General features: G+C 45.6%; 1 protein-coding gene across 1 annotated transcript; it reads right to left on the bottom strand.

Annotated features, from left to right (window-relative positions):
• Positions 1–10729: 10729 nt before the first annotated feature.
• Positions 10730–23771, bottom strand: COA7 (cytochrome c oxidase assembly factor 7). Its single transcript, XM_014844297.3, has 3 exons — positions 23585–23771; positions 20769–20909; positions 10730–12046 (listed from the first exon to the last, which is right to left on the bottom strand). The coding sequence occupies exons 1-3, from the start codon at positions 23688–23690 to the stop codon at positions 11598–11600; spliced, it is 696 nt and encodes a 231-aa protein (XP_014699783.1). The 5' UTR covers positions 23691–23771; the 3' UTR covers positions 10730–11597.
• Between the last annotated feature and the right edge of the window lie 708 nt (positions 23772–24479).

The following is a 24479-nucleotide window of genomic DNA, read 5'->3' as shown; positions in this document are numbered from 1 at the left end:
GTCAGTGTGGCCAAACGCGCACACGCTGAGGATTTTATGAGGCGTATAGGGACTGATACCAGTGGGAGAAATAGATTTACCTCTCCCAGGACACTCTGATCCCGGGGCACATGTTGAGTGAGTGAAATAGTATTTAATAGATTACTGGTCTTTCTCTTTCCATCTCTCTGTCTCTTTTTATTCACAGCAAGTAAAATTGAATTTCTGTAAGTTAAATAAAAACAGTCTCTATCTCATAAGGTTGTTGTGAGAATTAAAAGTTAATATTTACAAAGCACTTCAAACAGTACCTGACACAGAGTGTCTGCTCTTACTGTTTTTAATATAGATGTGGCGGCACTCCGCTGTACGTCCTACAGCAAACCTGGATATAGGTTGATAGCAATTTGGGAAAAAGCGATTCTGTGGCAGGACGAGGTTTAGGGCAGCAGCCCTCTGTAGCTGGAGCTTCATGAAGGGATACTTGCTAAACTTCTAGAGGAGCCGAGGGCCTGCCTTCCTCAGACAGCATTCCCCGAGCACTGTTTCTGAGTCTGAGCTCTTAAGTGTGAGCGGCAGGGAACACTCCCTGGTGAGAAGCTTGGCCCCTTCAGTGCTCCTTGGCTCAGGAGATCCCCAAATACACCCAGAGAGCAACAACTCACCGAGTGTCCCCAAGTGTCCAGACCGCACCCCCCTGCCCATGCAGTTGGCTCTGGCTGGCTGGATTCTGTTCAGAGGCCTGGCACGAGCACTGAGCTGTCTGCCACACAGAGCAACGAATCGCTGAATGTGAAAACCTTTAGTATGTGGTGAAGGACTGTGCAGATGTGAGAGACCGGGATTGGTGTGCAGTGGTGCTGAGCTCCGAGTCCGGAGAGATGAGACTGGAGCCCGGGCAGCGCCCACAGGGATGACAGGAGGGAGCAAACAGGCAGTGAGTCCAGAAGGCCTAGAGTAAAGCATGCTCTACTCAACACTCGATATTAATTATGCTGAGGCCAACAATTGGTAAGAAATCCCAAGCAGCTGGGTTCCTGAATCTTCCTCCTTCAGGGCACACATTTCCCAGAGGCTTAGAATCTCAGAGATGAAAGAAACAGTAATTGATTAATTTAACAAAAACTCACCAGACGCCTACTCTGTTCTAAACACTGGGCATGAAGGTCAACTAGTCTGACCTAACTCCTAAGGTGGAATCTCCTCAAAGATTCCTTGACTGCTGGCCAAATCCCAGCTCCACCCTTTACCAACTCTGTGATTAGCAAGCCACTGACCTCGTCTAAGGCTCAGTTTACATATCTGTTAAATGGGCATAATGCAAATAACTCCCTACACCATAGGATTGTCCTGAGGCTTAAATCAATAACTAACACTTATATACAGTAGTAGATCTATGTCAAACACTATTCTTTTATTTTATTTTTTTTAAGATTTTATTTTATCCTTTTTCTCCCCAAAGCCCCCCGGCACATAATGGTGTATTTTTAGTTGTGGGTCCTTCTAGTTGTGGCATGTGGGACGCTGCCTCAGCGTGGCCTGATGAGCAGTGCCATGTCCGCGCCCAGGATTCGAACCCGCGAAACCCTGGGCTGCCGAGCCGGAGCACGTGAACTTAACCACTTGGCCACGGGGCCAGCCCCTCAAACACTATGCTAAGTGTTTTACATGTGTAAACTTGTTACCGCCTACAAACATAGGTTCTTTACCCGCCACACAAGAGGGGCCCAACAAAAACTGGAACACCAGGCTTATGGCAAGGAAAGGGTTTTTTTTTTTTTTTTTTTTTAAGATTTTATTTTTCCTTTTTCTCCCCAAAGTCCCCTGATACACAGTTGTATATTCTTAGTGTGGGTCCTTCTAGTTGTGGCATGCGGGATGCCTCCTCAGCATGGCCTGATGAGCGGTGCCATGTCCGCGCCCAGGATTCGAACCCATGAAACCCTGGGCTGCTGAAGCGGACTACGTGAACTTAACCACTTGGCCACGGGGCCACCCCCAAGGAAAGGGTTTTTATTTCAGATGATATCAGCTGGGAGACGAGAGAGAGCCCTCAAATTTGTCTTGTTTCATCTCATCTATCTAAAAGAGGGGAGGCAAGGGGTTTTAAAGGTTTGTGAGGAATGTGGCTGCTTGCAGAGAGGCGGAGGAAGTCAGTGGCCTTGCTGGTCGGAGCTTTCCCACCAGGCTGCATTCGGCCTTGGGAGGAAAAGGAGATGATAAGGAATCCAGATGGTTGTCCTTGGCTGTGTCTGTCTCCATGGCAGATAGTAGATTCTGGAGCCAGGGAGCCAGGAAGTAAACAGAGAAAGAGTGCTTTGGTTTTAACCCCATATATGCTGGGTTTAATGTAGGGGAACTGATATCAGGGCCGGCATCAAACTCATTTAATTCTCACAATAACTCTGGGAAGTAGACAACATTCTTATCCCCATTTTCCAGATGAGAAAACGGAGGCACAGACAGGTCAGGTAACTTGCCCCAGGTCACACAACTAATAAGCAGTGGAGCCAGGATAGAACCCAGGCGGCAGGGCTCGAGACCCGGTGTTGTTGACTGCTCTGCTATCCTCCAGATTTTCAGTGAGGTGCTTAGCATAACTCCTTGCACACAGTAAGCACCCAGTCGATGATCACAGTACGGCAGTATGATGCCAGTATGATGATCAGATTTCTAACGGCTTTATTGACATATAGTTGACATATTATGATTGCATTTGGACCGTTAGGAAAGTCTTCCTCACACTGAGCTGAAATCCCCTCAGATCATGCTCCTCCTCTGTCGGCTCCAGCTCTACCCCCAGAATCTCCTTAGAGCCTGTCGTCTCCCTTGCCCCTTATGGTCGCAGAGATTTGCCGTCACAGGCCAGACCTGTACGGTGGGGCTTTGTCTGGCTTCTTTCCTGTCTGTTGGCAACTCAGCCATTGGTCCATAGTATCAACAAGCCTCTGACAAGTCCCAGAACCATTTCAGGTTGGGGCCTGCTACCCTCCACCCCAGAGCACAGCACCTACATAAATAAACTGCGTAATCCTTGGGGTCCAGTGAAATAAAAATGAAAATGCAGGGGCCTTGTTCAGAAGTTATTAAGGAATTCAAGGCAGTGACAACAGAGCATTAAACCAAGTGTGGGGCCCTGTGCAAATGCACAGGTGGCACATCCATGAAGCCAGCAAGGGGCAGCACCCTGTATCTTCAGCTCTTCATCACCCCATCCCACCTTCAGCCCAACCTGCCATGAGCCCATGTGGAGGCTGAGCCTGGGAAGCTCCTGGCACGCCTGAGAAACACAGGAAGCGTTTACACAAAGAGAGTCAAAGTTCACTGGGCTCTGGAGTCCATCAGTTAGCTATAAGACTACCTTGACCTCACTGGCTGTAAGATTCAGGCTGCCCACCTCCCTCCCTGGCTCCCTTTGTCATAGATAGCCCCCCTGGGTTTAGTAGATGGTGCTGGAAACAACAGACTAGGAGCTGGAAATCTACCATTGCCTTGCTGGGCAACAAGAGGCATTTCATGCCCTCTCTGGTCTCAGTTTCCTTGTCTATTAAATGAAAGGGTTGAATTCAGTATCAAATTAAATGTTCTTTCACTGATCATTGACCAGGCATGTTCACATCGTAATAATCAGACCATTAAACTGAACACATTATTTACCAGACTGTTACATTACCAGACACACTACTCCATTCTACATTCCTCCATTTAATCCTCATGACAATCCTATGAGGTATTTTTCAAAACTCTAGAATTTAAACTTGACAGGGCTAGTGATTTCTGTCTGCTTTTTTCACTTGTGTCTCTCCAGCTGCTGGAATGCCACGTGGCACATAGTCAGTGCTCAAAAGCTATTTGTGGAACAAATGACTGAGGCCACAGGCTCAGAGAGGCAGTGATGTGATTTGTCTCAGGTCTCGTAGGTAGGAAATGCCAGAGCCAGGATTCTAATCCACATCTGCCTGGCTTTAAAGTCTGCTTGTGCTTGTGCTCTGAAGCTGCCATGTGTCTGTGCTTCTGACTTTATGGATGAGGAAATAGGCTCAAGCCAACAGGGATGCTCTCCAGAAGCCCTACTGGCTCTCAAATCCTGCGTTCCTAGGCGCCTGGGCCCCACTCGGCTGGAATGACGTTACTTTGAAAGCTGATGCAATTTGTCTCCTCTGCCCAGGACTCCTCTGAGGTCTCAAGCATACTCTTCTCTCTTCACAGAAGCAGTGTCACTGGCAGAGGCAGGCTCAAATCTTGCTCTGCTACATACCGACTGTGACCCTGGGCAAGGTCTCAGTATCTCTGAGCCCCATTTTCCTTATCTGTAAAATGGGTTCTGTACTTCCGAGACCTCTCTTAAAGGTTGTCCCCTGCTCCAGGAGATGCCCTGCACACTGTGGGCCCTTAGTGAATGTAGCTGTTATTACCCTTCCCCAGAGCAGCCTCAAGGTCAGAGCTTCTGCCACTGATGTCTGGAGTCGGCTGGGGCCTCCTGGAACCTGATCGAGGCCACCAGCTCAGGGAGAGTAGGGTCAGCTGCTATTCTTGGAGCTGATGGAACCCCGCCGGGTTTCAGGTTTCCTCAGGGAGCCTCAGCCCAGGCAGCTGGGCTGGTCATGTGAGCAGCGAGGTCTGACCTCAGCATGTTTTCCTGGGCCCTCCACATGGCCCAAGCTGGAGAGCGCCTGGGGCACAGAGCGTGCTGCAGGGAGACCACGTCCTCCTGAAGCTGACTTCAGCCTTTTCACTCACGTTTGTCAGCATCTACTTGGTGCCCAGAAGGGGCCTGGGTGCTGTCTGGGGATCTCCCTGAGACTGCAGAGTTTCCAACATCTGGATGACACGCAGCCCTGGGCGGTGGAAAGAGCGGTTGGGAGACAGGCAGGACTACATTGTAATCCCAGCTGCACTACTCACTGGGTCTATGTGTCTCTGCAAACCACTCCGTCTGTCAGAGCCTCAGTTTCTTTGCCTGAAAAATGGTGAGAATAAAAGCTTCCTCAGAGGGTTGTTGAGAGGATTAAGGCATCTGGCACATAGCAGACGCTCAATAAATGACCACCATATAGACTGTGAGCTCCTAAGTTCCAGGGAACCTGTCAGGTTCAGCTCTGTGTCCCCAGTGCCCAAGCCAGGGCCCAGCCCAGAGGACGCTCTCAGTGTGGGTTGAGTAAATATTGCATTATGGAAGGCACTGAGTGGAAACGCCTTAGGCTCCCATCTTCCGTCACACTCACCCCAAATCCCACGTAGAATCAGGCCCGCTGCGTCAGCCCAACAGGTGAGTATCTACCCTCAGCTCGCACACTCCTGTGGTAGCAAGCTCACCTCCTCCTAAGGCTTCCCGTCCTGTCACGTGGAAAGTTTTTTCTTCTAATCAGACTCTATGAACTGAGGCCAGTCTCCCTGCAGCTTCCATCCATCGAGCCTCGTTCTGTTCTCTGGAGCTTACAGAACAAGCCCAGTTCCCCTTCCAGAAGAGTCTTCCGGCGATTTATTATACAGTTAGAATGTGCCAGGCACTGAGCTAAGCACCTCACCTACTTTATCTCATTTAACTCTTTAACCCTCACATTAGTCCTGAAAGTAAGCATTACCCTTACTTGAGAGATGAGGAAAATGAGGCTCAGAGAGGTAACATGACACATTGGTATAACATTTAAATCATGAGAAATTATTTAAATCCAGATCCTTCTCCAAAACACTACCTTTGCAATGCTCAATGGATCCACAGGAAGATAGATTTCTTCCCAGAGTCCCTTCCCTTCCCTTTCTTTCAATAGAGATTAAGTACCTTATCTGTACCAGGTCCTGAGCTAGGCACTGGGAGCAGAGATGAGTCAGATATAATCCATGCCCTTGAGTCACTTACAGCCTGTCCCCAACCAGGTGGAAAGAACTGAGAGCGAGAAGCACAGGACTGCTAGAGCACCACAGAACTTGGGGGGGTCCAAGAGGGCTTCCTGGAGAAGGTGACATGTAGGCTGAGTTTTGAAGGACCATTAGGAGTTGGCCAGGCTTGTGCCAAGAGGGGTGGGAAAGCAGGACGTTCTGGTGAATGGCTGTGCAAAGAGCTGAAGCTGAGGGGCCCAGACTACAGAGAGGTCGTGGTGCTGAGCTAAGGAGCGGGGGCTTGAGACCACTGGAGTGGGTTACTCACTTTCATATGCATACGAATCTCCTGGGGTTTGCTTATCGAAAATCTGGATTTTCGTTTAGTACATCTACGTGGACTCGAGGATCTCCATTTTAAGCAGGTGCCCCAAGAGACCGAGGAGGAGGGTGGTCATCACTGCTGAGGGGACGAGAAATCTCTGAAGGATTTCAAAGAGGATAGAATTCTCGGTCCCTGTCACTGAAGCCTCATAGACTAATCAGACAAACACGGAAACAAGTAATTATAATGATGAGCAAAGACCATTAATTCTTAGTATTCCAAGAAAAGTATGCGGTATACTAGGACTTGTGATTCTCTAGCCATGAGGATATTATTACTGATTTGTCGGCATTAAGTTATTGAGCAAGTACTTTAGGGTGCCAGGGTGGCTCTGTGTTGGGTTCTTTTCTTTCATTGTTTCAACCCCCTTTTTTTTTTAAAGACACTTTCCCCAACAGAGCTCAAGAAAGAGTACTGATCCATCAGGAGCCAGTTCCAGCTTAGACCGGAGCTTTCTTTGATCAGCAGTTTCAAAACCAGTACAGCCCTGTGGCTTGAAAAGGAGCCTGAGCCTGATGTGTCTTGGGGGGGTCAGGAGGCTGCTAAGGTACCACTCTGTGCTGCTCATCTCAGCAAGCAGCCCCTGATGGCCCAGCATGCGCCCATCCTCACTCTGGGCACTGATGAGAGAGATGAAGCCGGCTAAGCCCCGGTTCTCCAGGAACTCAGTCTTGTGGGCAGTGGAGACATCAGTACACAGATGATGACACAGTGTGATCAGCTTCTAGGCTTAACAGATGAAGAGCATTCCAGAGAGATGAGCCAGCGTCACAGATGCGTGGCAGTAAGAACCAGCCTGGGTGTTTTTCTTGTTGCTTTTTTTTTTTGGCGTGGTGCAGAGACTACAGTTCCCTGATGCAGAAGCGCAAGCTAGTAACAAGATGGGGCTAAATATGGTGGCAGGCACTGTATCTTGTGGGTGAGGAGACATGCTGGGCAATGAATTTCGGCCTTTCCCCTTAGACAGTGAGGAGGCCTGATTTATAAACTGTAATATAATATCATTCTTCAAGCCTGGAGAGGGGCACCGCTGGGAATAGTTTCCACTCTGGGCCCACAGCAGGTGCAAGTCTTCTCACCGACTCCCTCTCCACTGGGCAAGAGAGGAGGAGGAGGCAGGAGGCAGGCCCCACCCACCCTCTCCAGGCCAGCCTCCTGCAGCTGTTCGAAGCAGAGAATACCCTTACAGAGCCTCACCATCAGCTCCCTGGAGGTTAAAAGAATGGCAGCAAAAGCAGCCTGTTTTAAAAGCTAGTCTCCTTCACAAAGGAACATGGTCACTTAGAAAAATAATTATCTACTTGTAAAATCTAGTCCCATAAAAATCTTCTTAAAGAAACATTTATCATTCTATGATAAGAGCTACTATTTAATCCTTCTAACAACCCTAGCAGAAGGCATTGTTATCCTCCATCTAAGAAGTGACAAAACTAAGACCCAGAAGGTCAGGTAACTTGCCCAAGGTCACATAGCCAATAAAAGGCAAAACTCAGGGGCCGACCCGGTGGTGCAGTGGTTAAGTTTGCATGTTCCACTTCGGTGGCCCGGGGTTCACCGGTTCAGATCCCGGGTGCAGACATGGGACCGCTTGGCACGCCATGCTGTGTAAGTCCCACATATGGAGCAGAGGAAGATGGGCTGGATGTTAGCTCAGGGCCGGCCTTCCTCGGCAAAAAGAGGAAGATTGGCAGCAGACGTTAGCTCAGGGCTAATCTTCCTCAAAAAAAAAAAAGGCAAAACTCAGCTGGGAACCCAGGTTAAGACCTTTAGATCTAAGAACGGAAAGAAGAGACTGGTGCCCCCCAACCCTAACGTAGAACTCAAAGTAAAAGAGATCTAAACTGCAAAATCAACATTAGCAAGCCAAAAAAGTTTTCATTTTTTTCCCCCCAAGGTGATTACCTGACGCTTTTTAAAAACATAAAATTAATTTTTATGTATATTTTCCTATTCTTCTGTTAGGTGCCCTAAACGCTCATGCTTAGTATGCCTTTCACTAATCCAGAGCTGCTCACAGCTGTCGGCTCTGAAGTCCAGGCATTCTCCCTCTGCCATGCTGCCTCACAAAATTTTTCAGGCAATTTCATAGAACTCTAACAAATTAAAATGTAGTGTATTTCTAAGTTTTTTTTAAAATTACCAAACAGCTTAAAAAAGTTTTTGTTCCCCTATCAATCTCATAGGCTCCAAATCAACATGAATGAGCCTGTCCACTAAGGTGCCCAGGCTAGAAATCTGGAAGGTTTCTTAACCCCACGATTGACTGCACCCTTCCCCACCCCCACATGGCCCTCCAATCCATTTTCTGCACTAGGGTCATCTGATTTCCAAATGGGATCATTTCATTCTCCTGCTCAAAACTCTTCAGTGACTCCACATGACCCATAAGATAAAACCCAACCCCTAGACCCTCCGGCCTCCCCCTCCCTCTCTGGGACGCTTGCCTCCCTTTCTCTCAGCACTTGAGCACTGCTCTGTGAGATTTCAGTGAGAACACTAACGAGAACACAAACCACTAGTCAGTTATGAAACTTCTTCCCCATTAGACCATCCAACCCAAGCCCGGCATGGAGGGAAACTACTGGAAATAGTTACTAACGAAGATTCAAATGCCTGCTGGCCAGAAGACACAGGAATGATACTCCTGCTGTGACCAGAGTCTGAAAACCCATTTTCAAACTTTGCCTCAAAGGTTGCACAAAAGTGAGAAACTCAGTCACGCAGGGTCTTATCAACCCATTCCTTCCCACAGCACCCAGGAATGAAATGGCCTTGGACCCTTCTGGACAGTAAATTATTTTTCTTTGCATTTTAGTAAAATATAACATTTTGACACTACTGATGCTCACTCCATTGTTCCCAGCCCACCTCAGTATGTGATCCAAAGAAGGGAGGCACTGCGGGTCCCAGGAACGAACTGGTCCAGAGAAAATAACCTAGCAGACCTGCCACCAAAAATCAAGTTAACCTAATGCTTCAAAATTACAAAACCCATTATCAGATTGAAAAGATACGATTCTTAAAAAATGGTTAAACACCACTACTGGGCCAAAGAATGCCTGTAGCTGGTAAAGGATAGTGAGGTAATAATTGTTTCTTCTGCTACGTTCCAAACTGCCTTTCATGAGAACATATTACTGTTATAACCAAAACACTCATATCCTGCATTTTTAAAAAATTAAAATGTTTAGTTTTAAAAAATTGTGGTAAAACAACATAACTATTTTTAAGTGGACAGTTCAGTAATATTAAGTATATTCACATTTTTGTACAAGTAATCTACGGAAGTTTTTCTTCTTATAAAATTGAAACTCTATATCCATTAAACAACTCCCCACTTCCCCTCCCCCAGCTCATGGCAACCGCCATTCTACTTTCTGTCGGAGTATTAAATACCTCATCTAAGTGGAATTGTACAGTGTTTGTCTTCTTGTGACCGGCTTATTTCACTTAGCATAATGTCTTCAAGGTTCATCCATGTTATGTCAGAATTTCCTTCTTTTAAGGCTGAATAACATTCCATCATATGTAGCTACCACATTTGGTTTCTCCATTCACCTGTCTATAGACATTTGGGTTGCTTCCACCTTTTGGCCATTGTGAATGCTGTGAACATGGGTGTACAAATATTTCTTGGAGACCCTATCAATTCTTTTGGATATGTACCCAGAAGTAGAATTGCTGGATCATATGGTAATTCTGTTTATTAAATGTTTAATTCTTTTGAGGAACTGCCATATTGTTTTCCACAGTGGCCGCACCATTTCTACATTCCCACCAACAATGTATAAGACTTTGAATTTCTCCACATCCTCACCAACACTTCTTTTTTTTTGACAATACCCATCTTGACAGGTATGAGGTAGTTATCTCATTATGGTTTTGATTTGCATTTCTCTGATGATTAGTGGTGTTGGAGCATCTTTTCATATGCTTGTTGGCCTACAGAGTTTAAACACAACAGAAGCTATTGTACATTTTTGAAATAAATTCACTTTTTTTTGAGGAAAATTAGCCCTGAACCAACTACTGCCAATCCTCTTTTTGCTGAGGACTGGCCCTGAGCTAACATCCATGCCCATCTTCCTCTACTTTATATGTGGGACGCCTGCCACAGCATGGCTTTTGCCAAGTCGTTCCATGTCCTCACCTGGGATCCAAACCGGCAAACCCCGGGACGCCAAGAAGCAGAACGTGCGAACTTAACCGCTGCACCACCAGGCCGGCCCCAAATAAATTCACTTTCAAAGCTTCTTCTCTGCACTTGGGGAAGTCCCTCTCCTGTATCAACTATCAACTGTGCTTACAGACCTTCATCCACACAGCAAGCATTCCTTCTAGGACAGCTGCAAAACTGAAGCCCCAAAATAGCAGGTGGTGACAGAAATAACGGTCCTGTTTTCAGCAGGAAAATGACAAGCTCGCCCCCTGGTGACAAGTTAGGGAGAAAATTGAAAAAGCAAATGTTCTTAAAAGTCACAACCACTATGAAGAACAGTCTCTCCACCCTACCCAGAAGCTGGAGAAAACACTAATAACACAAAGTACTAATCAATCAAAATAGTTTATTCACAGGAACAGTTAAGGAAGTTCCGTTCTGAGGGACAAAATGTGTCACAAAGCCCTTGCTTACAAATTCCCAGCTGAAGCCACCTTGGGAATAATCTGCTCCCTCAGCATGAGGAGCAGCACCAGGTGAGCGGAGGGGGATGCTGACTTTCACCTGCGACCATCTCCACTAAAGGAAGGCTGTTTCCTCTTTAGTAACTCGGAAGCGTAAGGACCTTTAACTTGCATGTAGCACATCCATCTCTGCATTTATTGAAATACCTGACGCTAAAGGCAAAAGGGGAGCCCACAGCAAAGATTACATATGTTAGAGGGGACAGTTGTAACTGGAGCCCACACCAGTGATTACATATGGCGTGGGCTCCACTTAGAGGGTGGCAGTGCTAACTATTTAAGTGTTCTCAGCTCCTTAAGCCCTCTAACATGTAAGTCAAGTTACCTTCTGATTTTCAAACCCTCCCAACTACTAATAACGTCTGATTCCTTCAGGCCCTGTGGCTGCAAATTTTCCCAACCTCCTGCTCTTCGCCTCTCCTCCCCACCCCACCCCAATCTCTGTGACTCTCTAGTTTGCGGTTTTTCACAAGGCTACAAGAGTCTGAGAACTAAGAGCCCATAAACGTGGGTGTCTTCACAGAACACACCAGATAAAGGAAAACGGACTGAAATAAGCATTTCAGGCTACGTCCCAGTAGGTGACACTCTGGGGCAACGGGTCTGTGTAACCAGAGCTACTGACACCAGGTCTCAAGTCTTCCTGCTCCAGCAGGCTGACCTCCAAGAGCTGCTTCAGAAATAAGAGGTGCCAGCCCCAAGCTGCTTGTTGAGAAGAGGGTGGGCCTCACTACCCAAATGTTAAAGGCTCAACGTGTTTCTGCCGTTCTTTGTGCAGCTGCCGGGCCCGGTTTTTTAGCACCTCAGCCTTGGCTTCGTCCTTATCGACGCCATCCCCCAGCTTGTACATGCGGCTGGCATTGGCACAGGCCCAGACATGGCCCAGGTCACAGGCTTTCATTGAGTATTTACATGCCAGGCCCATGTCCTTGGGAAAGCCGGGGCCACCCTGCAGGAACATGGCACTGAGGTTGAAGCAGCTGGAGGCATAGCTGCCATCACAGGCCCTTGTGTAGTAGTCTCTGGCCTTCCCCAAATCGGGCTGGCCATCTTCATTGACCTGTCCATCATGCGCCAGGAGACCAACGTTGTGACATGCCTCCACAGATTTCTTCCCAGGCTTCTCACACGCCATCAGAAAGCAGCTGGAGGCAGCTCTCAGGTCCTGAGTCAGTCCACCTGGGAAGAAGGAAAGGGAAGAAAAAAGTGAACCCATGCCAGGGAGCACCTGAATGTCTCAGGCCAAAGTTAGGGAACGATTCTCGAATAAAGTTCACATACTTTGAGCTAAGGCAGCATGAAAGGAAGGTGGCCTGGCATAATGCACAGACCTTCCAGCTTTTTTAGCCATGGAATCTTTTGTTCAAATGACATCTTACAAGGAAGCCCAAACACGTAAAAGAGATGAAAAGTGGGAATGACAATAACAGCGACCTCATGGGGTTACAGTGAGAACCTGGCATCTTACAAGCACTTTGCCAAATGTTCATTAATTTACATACGTACGAACGCCTATTATTTACCAACAACTGCGCTAGGTTCTGGGGAACAGACAATGCCCCTGCCCTTTCAGATCTTATGGCCTAAATAAACAATCACACAAATAAACATATGATTGTAAGTGTGACAAGTGCACAGAGGAAAAGTACAGGGTACTATGAAAATGTACCAGGGCTCTGACCTAGACTAGGTGGTGAGGTCAAGGCAGCTTCCCCAAAGAAGCGACATTTGAGCAGTGACATAATGGAAAAGAAAAAGAAAATACGGGGTGAGGGTTGTTCGAGGCAGCAGGAATAAGACACAAAGAGAAAAGGAGGGGCCGGCCCCGTGGCCGAGAGGTTAAGTTCACGCGCTCTGCTTCGGCGGCCCAGGGTTTCACTGGTTCGAATCCTGGGTGTGGACATGGCACCGCTCATCAGGCCATGCTGAGGCAGCATCCCACATGCCACAACTAGAAGGACCCACAACTAAAAATACACAACTATGTACTGGGGGGCTTTGGGGAGAAAAAGGAAAAATAAAAATCTTTTGAACAAAAAAAAGAAGAGAGAGAGAAAAGGAGCCCATGTGGCTGGAACTCAGAAATCACTGGGGAAAGGAGGCTGGAGAGGCAGGCAGGGGCCCGATGACGCAGGGTCCACTGCATTTCGTTAAGGACCCTGTACTCAATCCCAGGAGCGATGGGACACTGCTGATGGGCCACTTCAAGCAGAGGTGGTGACAGGGCCCACTTTTATCTTTAGGTTTTGTTTTTTTTTCCAGAAAATTTCTAATCCCCATGTACCATCACCCATTCTTAAAAACATAAACATTCTAACCATCTTTTAACATTATTTTTTAAAGAAATCACTCCAAATCCACCACCTAGAAATAACCATCATCATTTCGAGAACCCCAATCCAATCATGTCTGTAGCACGTGTTCAGATTAAATGCTGGTGGGCTGAACGGACAGCTAGATAGAAGTACTCTGAAAAATGGGATTACATATGGTATTCGTAAATAACAATTTTAACTTAGATTTTACTTGAATCTATCAGAAGAAAACCAAACTGAAGTGAAATTGAAGAACCTGTTGAACTTCAAATGACTATTTCTTCAACAGAGAAATTTCCTAAATGGGCCCCTGGAGTTATAGAGATTATTTAAAATATTAAAAGGTTAGAATCATTGTTTTTATTTTCTTTATTTTCTTGAACAGAATTTTAGACAGCACTGACTCACAACTAGAAAAGGTGAGGATACTGGCATCTCACACTTCCTCTCATCTCTCCTCCCCCACCTTCTACTTTTTTTTTTAAACTGTTTTTTTTTTTTTAAAGATTTTTTTATTTTATTCCTTTTTCTCCCCAAAGCCCCCCGGTACATAGTTGCAGATTCTTCGTTGTGGGTCCTTCTAGTTGTGGCATGTGGGACGCTGCCTCAGCGGGGGTTGATGAGCAGTGCCACGTCCACACCCAGGATTCAAACCAACGAAACACTAGGCCACCTGCAGCGGAGCGCGCGAACTTAACCACTCGGCCACAGGGCCAGCCCCGTCCCACCTTGTACTTTTGGTTGGTTATGTCACTTCAACTTAGGGAGACAGCACAGCATAGTAGTTAATGTAGTCTGGGCTCTGCAGCCAGAAAACCTCGGCTCCAGTCCTGGCTCCATGACTTGCCGGCTGTGTGACCTTGGGCAAACCACTTAACCTCCTCAAGCCTACAAGATTCTCCTCATCTGTAAAATAAGGACAATAGCATCTACTCCATATGTTGGAAGCTTAAATGTGTTCTTACAAGGAGCCTGGCACATAAGTGCTCAATAAATGTTGCAGTGTTTCCATGCCCTAAAGCTTTATATTATTTACATTCTATCTGGTAACCCTAATTAATTAGCCCAATATTCATTCTAAATGGATTCTGCTCATCACCAGTCTTTTCATAACAGCTTCTCCGTTCCTGAATTATTTCTTTTGATTAACTTTATTGGTTTTCACATAGATTTTTCTAGAAAAGTTCATAGACTCTATATCCTCTGAGTTCTTTTGAGAATATATTCCTGCCACCTTTATATTTAAACAGTATATAGTTAGCTCTTGCTTTCAATCCAGCCTGACAATCTACGCCTGTTACCGGAGTGTTTCCTTACATTTAATGCAATCCTTGATATAGGTGGGTTGAAGTCTACAATCTTATTTGTTTCCCATCTGTCCCAAATGTTTTTTGCTCCTTTTTTTCTTGTGTTCTTTTGAATCTTATATTTCTAATAGTCCATTTCATTCTCATCACTGGCTTTTTAGTTATACTTCTTTTTTCAGTGGTTTATCTAGTGATTACAATACATATCCTTTTCATAATCTACCATAAATATTATACCACATAAAATGTAAGAACCTTACAACAGTATATTTTCATTCATTTACCACATTTCCATCCTCAGGACTATTGTTGTCATGTTTCATTTCTATATATATTACTTTTTTGTTTTACTTCTATATATATTATAAGCCTCACAATATATTGCTATTATTTTTGCTGTATAGTCTTTTAAAGACATTAAGAAATAAGGAAGTCTTGGGGCTGGCCCTGTGGCCCAGTGGTTAAGCTCGGCATGCTCTGCTTCAGCGGCCCAGGTTCAGTTCCCAGGCGCAGAGCTACACCACTCATGGCGGCCATGCTGTGGCAGTGACCCACATACAAAATAGAGGAAGACTGGCACAGATGTTAGCTCAGGGCCAATCCTTCTCAGCAGAAGTCTTATATTTATACACGTACTCTAGTTTGCTTTATTCTTTTGTATGGATCCTAGTTTCCATCTGTTACCATTTTCCTTCAACCCAAACACCTTTAAGATTTCTTATAACATAAGTCTGCTAAGGACTCATTCTTTCAGCCTTTGTTTACCTGAAAATGAATTTATTTCATCTTCATTTTTAAAGACATTTTTGCTTAAAGGAGCATACAAGGTTGACAGTTTTTTTCCCCGCATTTAACATGTTCTTTTTCTTCTGGCTTACATTGCTTCTGATGAGAAGTCACTGTTCTCACCATTGTTTCCCTCAATGTCTTTTTTTCTCTGACTGCTTTTAAGATTTTCTCTCTTTGGTTTTCAGCAAATTGGTAATAATGTGTCTAGGTGTAATTTCCCATGGTTATCCTGCTTGGGTTCCTTGAGCTTCACGGATCTGTGGACTGATATTTTTCATCAAATTGGGAAATTTTTTCTGCTGTTATTTCTTCATTTTTTTCTGCCTCAATCTCTTCTCTTTCTGGGACTCCAGTACATGTGTTAAATTGATGGATACTGAACCCCACAGCTGAGGCTCTATTCCTTTTTTTTTGTTTTTTCTCTCAGTGCCTCAGTTTAGATAATATCTATAATCCTGTCTTCAAGTTCACTGATCTTTCAAATTCACTGATCAATTTCTTCTGAAGTGTCTAATTTGCTGTTAAGCCTGTCCAGTGAACTTTTCATTTCAAATATTATGTTTTTCAACTGTAGGGTTTCATTTGGTTCTTTTTAAAAGTTTCAATTTCTCTAATGAGATTTCCCATCATTCATTACGTCCATCTTTTATCTAAACCCTTAAAAATACTTATTACACCAGTTTGAAGATATTTGACCATTAATTCCAGCATCTCTGTCATATCTGGGTCTGTTTCTATTGACTGCTTTTTTTCTGTTTAGTAATTTCTTATTTTTATGCTGGGCATTGTAGATGATACTTTGTTTAGTCCGGATTTTGTTGTATTCCTTTAAAGATTGATGAGTTTTATTCCGGCCGGTAGCTAACTTACTGGCGAATCAGCCTGATCCTTTTGAGGCTTGTGTTTAAGTTTTGTTGGAGTAGATCTAGAACAGTCTTCCTACTAAGACATGGTCTTTCTGGAGTCTCAGATGAACATCTGTGTTGTCCAATGAGGTCTCTCCACTCTGGCTGGTTGGAATTCAAACCACTCCCAGCACTGTGATACCTCTGAAATCTCTTTTCAGTCCATAGCTCCCCACTAACTTTTTACTGCAAGGTCTCTCAGAGTCCCCCTCTATGCATGTGCAGCTTAACATTGGGCCAAAGACTTAAAAGCACCCCATGTGGATTTCTTGATCTCCTTCTCTGTGTAGCTCCTTTTTCTCTAGTATCCTGTCCTTCAAATTCCAGCTGCCTCGGTGGCCAGAAACTCTGACTTCTGCCTGGTCAGTTCAGCAAGACTACCACATCATGCTCTACTTGGTTTCTACCTCTGTGCAAAATCTGGAAAGTACTTCTAGGCAGAAAACCTAAATAATCCTGGATGGGACACACCTTATGTATTTCCCTTGCTTAGGGATCACAGTACTGCACAGCCTGTTGTCCAATGTCTGAAAACAGTTGCTTCACATATTTTATCTAATCCATGGTTTATATTCTTAAATTTCATTTTAGTTGCCTTATGGAAAGAAGACTGGAGACTTGCATTATCTCCTACCTCTAATCCAAGCAGGAGAAGAGGGTGGCTTGGATTAAGAATGGTAGCAGGACAGGGAGAGACAGGACAGATTTGAGACATATTTTGAAGATACAATGGCCATGAGCTACTAGGTGGAGAAACCACTTGCTAAAGTGGAAGACAACAGGGGCACAATAAATTGGGAGAAGAAAACAATTAAGAGTCCCATATTTGATCTAAGTTTGAGATGGCTGTGAGAACTCCAAGCAAATTCTCCAGTGAGCAAGTAACCCAAATGCAGTCTGGAGCTCACAAGAGCAGTCTTGACTAGAGATAAGTATTTGTTTGCGATTATCACCATTAACTTATCTGAGCCTTCATTTCCTTTTCTAAAGTAATCCTACTTTTTAGAAGAGGAAATTGAAGACTTAAATAGAGAGGAAAAAAATCATCCATTGTTGTCACACTTGGAGACCATCACTATTTAATTCTTGGTGTATTTCCTCCTAGAATGTTTTCCATGTAGTTTGGTTTTGCTTTTATACATCATAATTATGAGCCTTCTTCACTAGAAACCCTTCTTAAATCTTTTTTTTTTTTAAGATTGGCACCTGAGCTAACATCTGTTGCTGATCTTCTTTTTTTCTTCTTCTTCTCCCCAAAGCCCCCCAGTACCTAGTTGTACATTCTAGTTGTAGCTCCTTCTAGTTCTGCTATGTGGGACGCTGCCTCAGCATGGCTTGATGAGTGGTGCCATGTCCGCGCCCAGGATCCGAACCAGCAAAACCCTGGGTTGCCAAAGCAGAGTGTGCGAACTGAACCACTGGGCCATGGGGCCAGCCCCTTAAATCTGTTTTATTGGCTGTGTAATATTTTATCAAAGAGATGTGTGTCAGAGTTACATTCTATTTCCTTTCAAAGAACATTTAGATTAGTTCACAAAAATACTTTAAGCTGATTCCATAGATGAACAGGTGGCCAAAACATCCCTTGGGTCACTCTAAGTGTGCAAGCCATAGTAACTTCTGCAGCAACCAATACAAACCAGACCTGTTCACACTGATGTTTTACAGTTTAACAAAGCAGTCACATCCGATTCATTTGATGCTCAGAAAAATCCTATGAACAAGGTATGAGCAGACGTTATTACTCTAATTTTGTCAGTGGGGAATTTGTAGCTCAGGGAAGGAAAATGCCTTGCCTAATAACACACTGTCAATTAGTGCTCAGGACTAAAAGTGGATTCTTTGGCCTCCCACTTTTTCCCCTGTCCCAAGCTATCCCTGGTAAAAGGAGAGTTATTAACCAGTCTGTGTCAAGAAAGGGCACTGGGTGTGTTTTCAGGAACAAGGCAAAATCAAAAAGACTGGAAAATCCTTTGCCTCAGAATTAGGCAGGGAGAGCCAAAAGCACTGGCTTTTAGATATGGCAGGGCTCAAGTTCTGCTAAACAGTAATCCAAAACAGCCCGAGTAGCTAAGATCAGCTAACAGGATCCTCTGTGACCACTTTGGTCTAAACACCTGGAGAAATGTATTTAAGAATGTCAGTTTAACAGAGGATTAAGGACGGTTCTCCAAACATTCTGTGTTCTTTCACACCTGCTCACCCTCTTTCTGCCTGAGACATAACTCTATTCCACCTCCACCCAACAAAATCTAGGCTGTCCTTCAAGGACCAGTTTCAATGCCTCCTCCTCACGACAGCACCACCTGATGATGATACGCTCCCAGCACTGAATCCCCACAGTACTTTACACGTCTCTCTCTCTCTGAAGATGCTTATGAAGCTCTCCCACGTATAACAGGTATTAGTGTATTTCTTCCCTGCTACTGGTCCATATCTAATTCATTACTTCACTGTAGACAGTAGAGGCTAAAGTGTGCTCAACAAAGGGGCACTTAAGCAAAAAAGTCTCAGTACACAATCACTAATCACATAACAAGAGAAGGGAAAATAATTTCAGAGCCTCTTTTGTTTTCCCTAATTCAATAAGGAACTTTCTCCTTGTGGAAATATAATAAAATATGGTATAAAGACAAAAGGAATCCAAAACTTTACCAAAACACAAATCCAGAGACTAAATAGCTAGGAACATGTTTGTTTTTTGCACACTGTATTATATAGTTGAGTTCACACCATATATAATTTTATATTTAGTTTTCTTCACTGAACATTATATCAAAAGCTTTTCCCCATATCAACAAAAACTCTTTAGAAACATTATTTTTTAATGAGCTAAATAAGATTCCATCCAATGGAAGTAATATTATTTATTTAACTAACCTGCTGTTGGCACACAGGTTTTTTAAAAAAATAAGATATGCAGTTATGTATTACTTATAAATTATAAATTAATGAAAATAAAATTTTGCCAGATAAATAATGCTCGGTGAGCATCTATAGACATAATCTTTATTTGCATTTCCAGTTACTTCCTAAGGAAAGGACAGTAGGAGAATTACTAGATCAAAGAAATGCCCCTCTGCTCCACCAAGGAACGATGATATTCCTGTTGATGCTAAACTTTCTTCAAAACAGAGACTACCACAGAACCAATGTGCATGTGAAAGCGGAAATCATCCACACGGTTCCAGAGATTTAAAGACATCTTCTTCATCAAACTTTCACTGAATCTCTCTCTAACCAGGCTTGGCTAGGCACCAGAAACAAGGGATGAATGAATTATACCATCTTTAGGAAGCTCAAGATCTAGTGAGCAAAAAGAATAGCTGCCTGTCAAAGGTCATACTCCCTACTGTGGCAGTTTTACAATATGCCCATAAATTCTTTGATATTCCTTCCTTTAAGGGGTAGAATTTACATTCTCGTCCCTTAGTGTGGGCTAGACTTCCTGACTCACTTCTGATAAATGGAATGTGGCGGAAATGAAGAACGTGTGACATCCAAGGGTAGGTCATAAAAGACACTGTGGTGGGGCTGGCCCAGTGGCACAGCGGTTGGGTTCACGTGCCCCACTTCAGCCGGCCAGGGTTCACTGGTTTGGATCCCGGGTGCGGACATGGCACCGCTTAGCAAGCCATGCTGTGGCAGGCATCACACATATAAAGTAGAGAAAGACGGGCAAGGATCTTAGCTCAGGGCCAGTCTTCCTTAGCAAAAAGAGGAGGATTGGTGGCAGATGTTAGTTCAGGGCCAATCTTCCTCAAAAAGAAAACATTGTGGATTCCATCTTGCTCTTTTTTGGATCACTTACTTGAGAGGGGCTAGATGCCATGGCATGAGGATTCACAAGCAGCCCATGGAGAGATTCATGTCACAAGGAATTGAGGTTTGTTGATAACAGCTGGCAAGGAACAGATGCCTTCACCAAGAGCCTTGTGAGGAGCCATCTTAGAACTGGAAACTCCAGCTCCAGTCAAGCCTTCAAATGACTTTAGCCTTGGTTCCTTGGTTAATGTCTCGACTGCAACCATGAGAGACTGGAGGCACACAGCTAAGCCACTCCTGAATTCCTAACCTATGCAAACTATGTGAAATAATGTTTGTTGGGATAACTTGTTACTTAGCAAAAGATAGCTTCAACACTACTCACTATTCTAGTGATAACTGCAACTAGGACATGAGAAGAAAAGATAAACAGAAGGGAATTAATTATTGGTCCCTTCCTCTGTGCCAGGCACATGGTGGTGCCTTTACCTACATTATCCTATTTAACCCTCACAATAACCCTATGAAGCAAGTACTATTTTTTCTCCATTTTACAGGTAATACAAGTGAGGTACAAAGTTAAAGTGACTGGTTCAAGGTCTCACTACCTGCAAACAGGACTCTCTAAGGGCTGCCTAACTTGAAAGGCTGTGCTCTTCCCCTCATCGCTCTGCCAAACTCGTCTCCAAATTTTCCTACAAAGTGCCTCCGCAATGCCTGTGAGGACCCTTCTGCATAGAGGCCTCAGTATCAGGCCCAGGAACGTGATGCTAGCACTACCATCAATGACAGGGACCAAAGAAAGCAGGAGCCTCCTTACCTTTTCCAGTCACATAATAGGCCCCCAGTTTGTAGCAGCTATCGCTGTGTTTGTTCTCTTCACAGTTGAACTTCAACACCTTGGCAGCCTCATCAAAATTCTTCCGGATCCCTTCCAAATAGTCCACGAGCCGATAGCAACCTGTGAGGAAAGGGCAAGGCTGTTCTCCACGTCCGGGGCTGCTGCTCGGCAGTGGGCAGGGTCCAGGTGTGGTGGGCCAGAATGTCTTTTATTTAGGACCAGCCTCTCTCCTCCCGAGGTGTGGCAAGGTGACCTTCCCACAAGGAATGCAGGTGGTGTTCAGCATTCTACAAATGGCATCGTCTGCCCTTAGCCTGGGACTGAGCAATGTTCCAACTGGGGAGACCTCAGCCACCGCGCTGGGTCCACCACTCACCAGTCCTTCTGACAGCATCCTTCTGCTCCCCCTCAGCCAGGCCCAAAGACCCACTGACTTCCATGACTGAAACTCTGCTGGCCTTGGAAATTCTCAGGAAGTTTAGCAGTAACATACTGCAAACCAAAAGGGCCCAGGGGCTAGTCTCGGCAGAAGGCTACCTTACTCCTTGGCGACGCTGGGAACAGGAACCCTGGAGATAGAGTAGAAACGGCAGCTACCAGAGTTGGAAATACCCTCTTTCCTTGGCAGTCTCTAGTCCCAGCAAGCCTCTCCTTAACATCTCTCCCCTCTGTCCCTTCTTCTTCAACCACCACGACACTCATCTCTCGTTCACTTTCATTCAACAAATATTCGAGCATCCATGTGCATCTATCAGACACTGTTCTAGATGCTGGGAATGCAGTCACTTGCCCTCCTAAAACTTACATTCTAGAGGAGGAAACACAATAAATAAGTAAATAGGTGAACAAGATGTATTCTTATAGTAATAAATGTTATGACTGAAATCAAACAGGATGATAAGATGGTTTGCCGTGCGTGTTGGGGGAATGGTTAACACAGCTGGGTGTCAGGGAGGGCCTCCCTGAGGGCTGTGAGGGCTGAGCTGAGATGTGAATGACAGGAATGAACTACTATGTAAAGAGAATGAAATGAGAAGGGGGCAGAAAGTCCCAGGCACAGGAACAGTAAATAAAAAGACCCAAAAGAGGGAATAAGCTTGACACAAATAAGGTATACGTGGCTGGATCAAGGAGGAAAGGGGCAGGAAACAAGCAGAGGAAGGCGGGGACCAGATCACACGGCCTTGTGGAACATACGAAGGAGTTAGGATTTTATCCCAAGTCACTAGCAAACCACTGGAGTTTTACGAAGGGCAGGGACATGATTCCACGTGCATTTTTAAAAGGTTACTGTAGTAAATAGGTTTGTAGATGCCTGGATGAATACGGAGGAAGTTAAGTGCATGAAGGGACACAGTCCAGCACTGATAACAAACACGTTATTTTTGTTATTGAAAAATCTAATAAACAAACATGTAAGATAACAAAATTAAAATTAAAACATCAGTTTGCAAGTAAAGAACAGACTCCAAGGGAGTGAGGATGCAGAGTCAGGTTAGAAGGCTATTTCAGTACTCCATGTGAGCATGATGACGGCTTTGAAGGAAACTACTTTACCAGTAGCTACAGTAACCAGAGCCTCCTCTCAGACTCCCCTTCTAAAGCGCCACGGACAATCCTTCCATGCCTACCCTTCCCCACTCCATTGCTCAGTGTATTCCCCAGAGTACACTACCATGAACTCACTCCTCAAAACACAGGTGGCTCTCCACCGCCTACAGAATAAAGTCTAAATGCCTTACCGTGGCATTCAAGGCCTGATACATTGTGGCCCAGGCTCCCTCTTCAATCTTTTTTTTGACTACATTCTTACTTCAACCTCCAAAAGACAGCATTTTCCCCTCCCACCCTCTCCTCCACTTAACCAACACTTGCCTGTTCCTTCCAACCTCCCCCAGAAGTCTTCCCCAACCATCCTGCTCCTCAGTGACTCCAACTCCTGTGAATTCTCCCCGCACTCAGGACATGGGCCAGCCCTTAGAGAACAATCCTGGGTTCTTTTTAAACCATCATACCCACAAGCAACTCTGTGTCAGCTTCACGAAATAGCTATATCATGTTCTGGAAACTAGACTCAAGCTATTAGAAGGTAGGGCCGCTGCCACTTTTTTTTTCCGTCATAAAAATAAGGTACGACGAAGAAAATCACCCAATGGTACTGGCTGCTCGGGGTGACCCCTTCGGGGCCCCACCATCCACTCACACACTCAAGTCAACTCAACGTTCCCAGAACACACGGGGCACATTCATGCCTCAGGGCCTTTGCATTAGCTGTTACCTCTGCCTGGCACAGATCTCTCCGACCTTATTCAAGCCTTCTTTCAAAGGCCACTTTCTCAATAATTCCCCCTCACAGCTCAATTTAATATTGCCCTACTCAACTCCCGAGACCCCAGTCAGCTCTTTTTCCCATTACATATATCACTTTCGACACACTACTTCATTTATTGGCTTATGTGTGTTGTCCAGCTGCCCCCACTGGAATGTAAGCTCCATGGAGACAGGCGATTTTATCTGTTCTGGGACGTATCCCCAGTCCCTCCACCCTGAAGGTCCAGGCACTTGCCCTCCTCCTCCCCCGCCCCGGCCTCCAGGCTCGGTCCGGCGGAGCGTTCTCTCTCTGCGAGCCCCGCAAGTCCTCGTGGAACCCATTCCGCCCCTCCGCGACGCACACAAGGTCGTCAGGGTCCCACAGAGCCTTCCAGACGCCCTCAGAGGTCGCCCGCGTGCCCCGTCCAGCCCCCGCCCCTCCCCCACGTGTCCCACGTGTGCCCCGGCCGTGCGGCGGCGCTCACCATCCGGGTCCTTCTCGCGGTAGCACTGGTAGTGGCACTCCACCTCCATGTTCTCCAGAAAGGACTTCACCTGCTCCTCGTCCTGGAAGTCCACCACGCCAGCCATGGCCCCGGCTGCCAAGCCGCGGTCTCGCCGCCGCGCCGCCCGGGCCGCGCGCACGCCCCCGTGGTCACGTGAGCCGGCGGGGCGGGGCCGGGGGCGGGGCGTGCCGCCGAGGTCGGCGCTCGCGGGGGCCTTCGGGAAGGCAAGGGCAGCGGGCCGGCTTCCTCCGCGCTGTTAAGGTCTTTGGGCGTGGCGTCTCTTCTGCTCAGCACATTCCTAGAGCTGGTGGCGGTCTTTCTGCAGCGCTTCATCTGTGCCAACTTTGTGGCCTTAATGACTTTCTGCCTGCAGTCATTTATCCTTCCTCTATCCTTTGGTTCGTTAGTTCGGTAATCCCTAAGCGCCTACTGTGGGCCTCACCAAGTGCTTGGTTCTAGCAATACAACAGCTAGGAAGTATGGTCCGTGCCTTTAAAGAGCTTGCAGTTTAGTAGGAAGACGCTTGTTATTCATTCAGCAAGCGCTTGAGCACCCACTATGTGCCAGGTGTAGCTGAACAAACCAATTTTCGTAGGTTTGTACAAGTGCAATGAGAAGTCTGGTTCATCTGCATAGTATTCCTCCCAGAACTAGCCCTGCCCCCAACTCGAATGACCTAAGGAATGAATGGCTGTGGGAGATGATGAGTGGAACACAGCAGCTGTAGACGGTGTAGTAATAATGCTATTATAATAGCTAATGCTTAAACAGTGCTAAACTTTGTTTCAGGCTCTCAGAGCTTTATACAATTTTCATTTAATTCTCACGATGACACTGTGACACTATGGGGTAGGTATTATTATCCCCATTCTGC

The sequence above is a fragment of the Equus asinus genome, chromosome 5, assembly GCF_041296235.1.
Source record: "Equus asinus isolate D_3611 breed Donkey chromosome 5, EquAss-T2T_v2, whole genome shotgun sequence".
Taxonomy (NCBI): Eukaryota; Metazoa; Chordata; class Mammalia; order Perissodactyla; family Equidae; genus Equus; species Equus asinus.
This window is presented reverse-complemented; position numbering and strand designations above follow the sequence as displayed.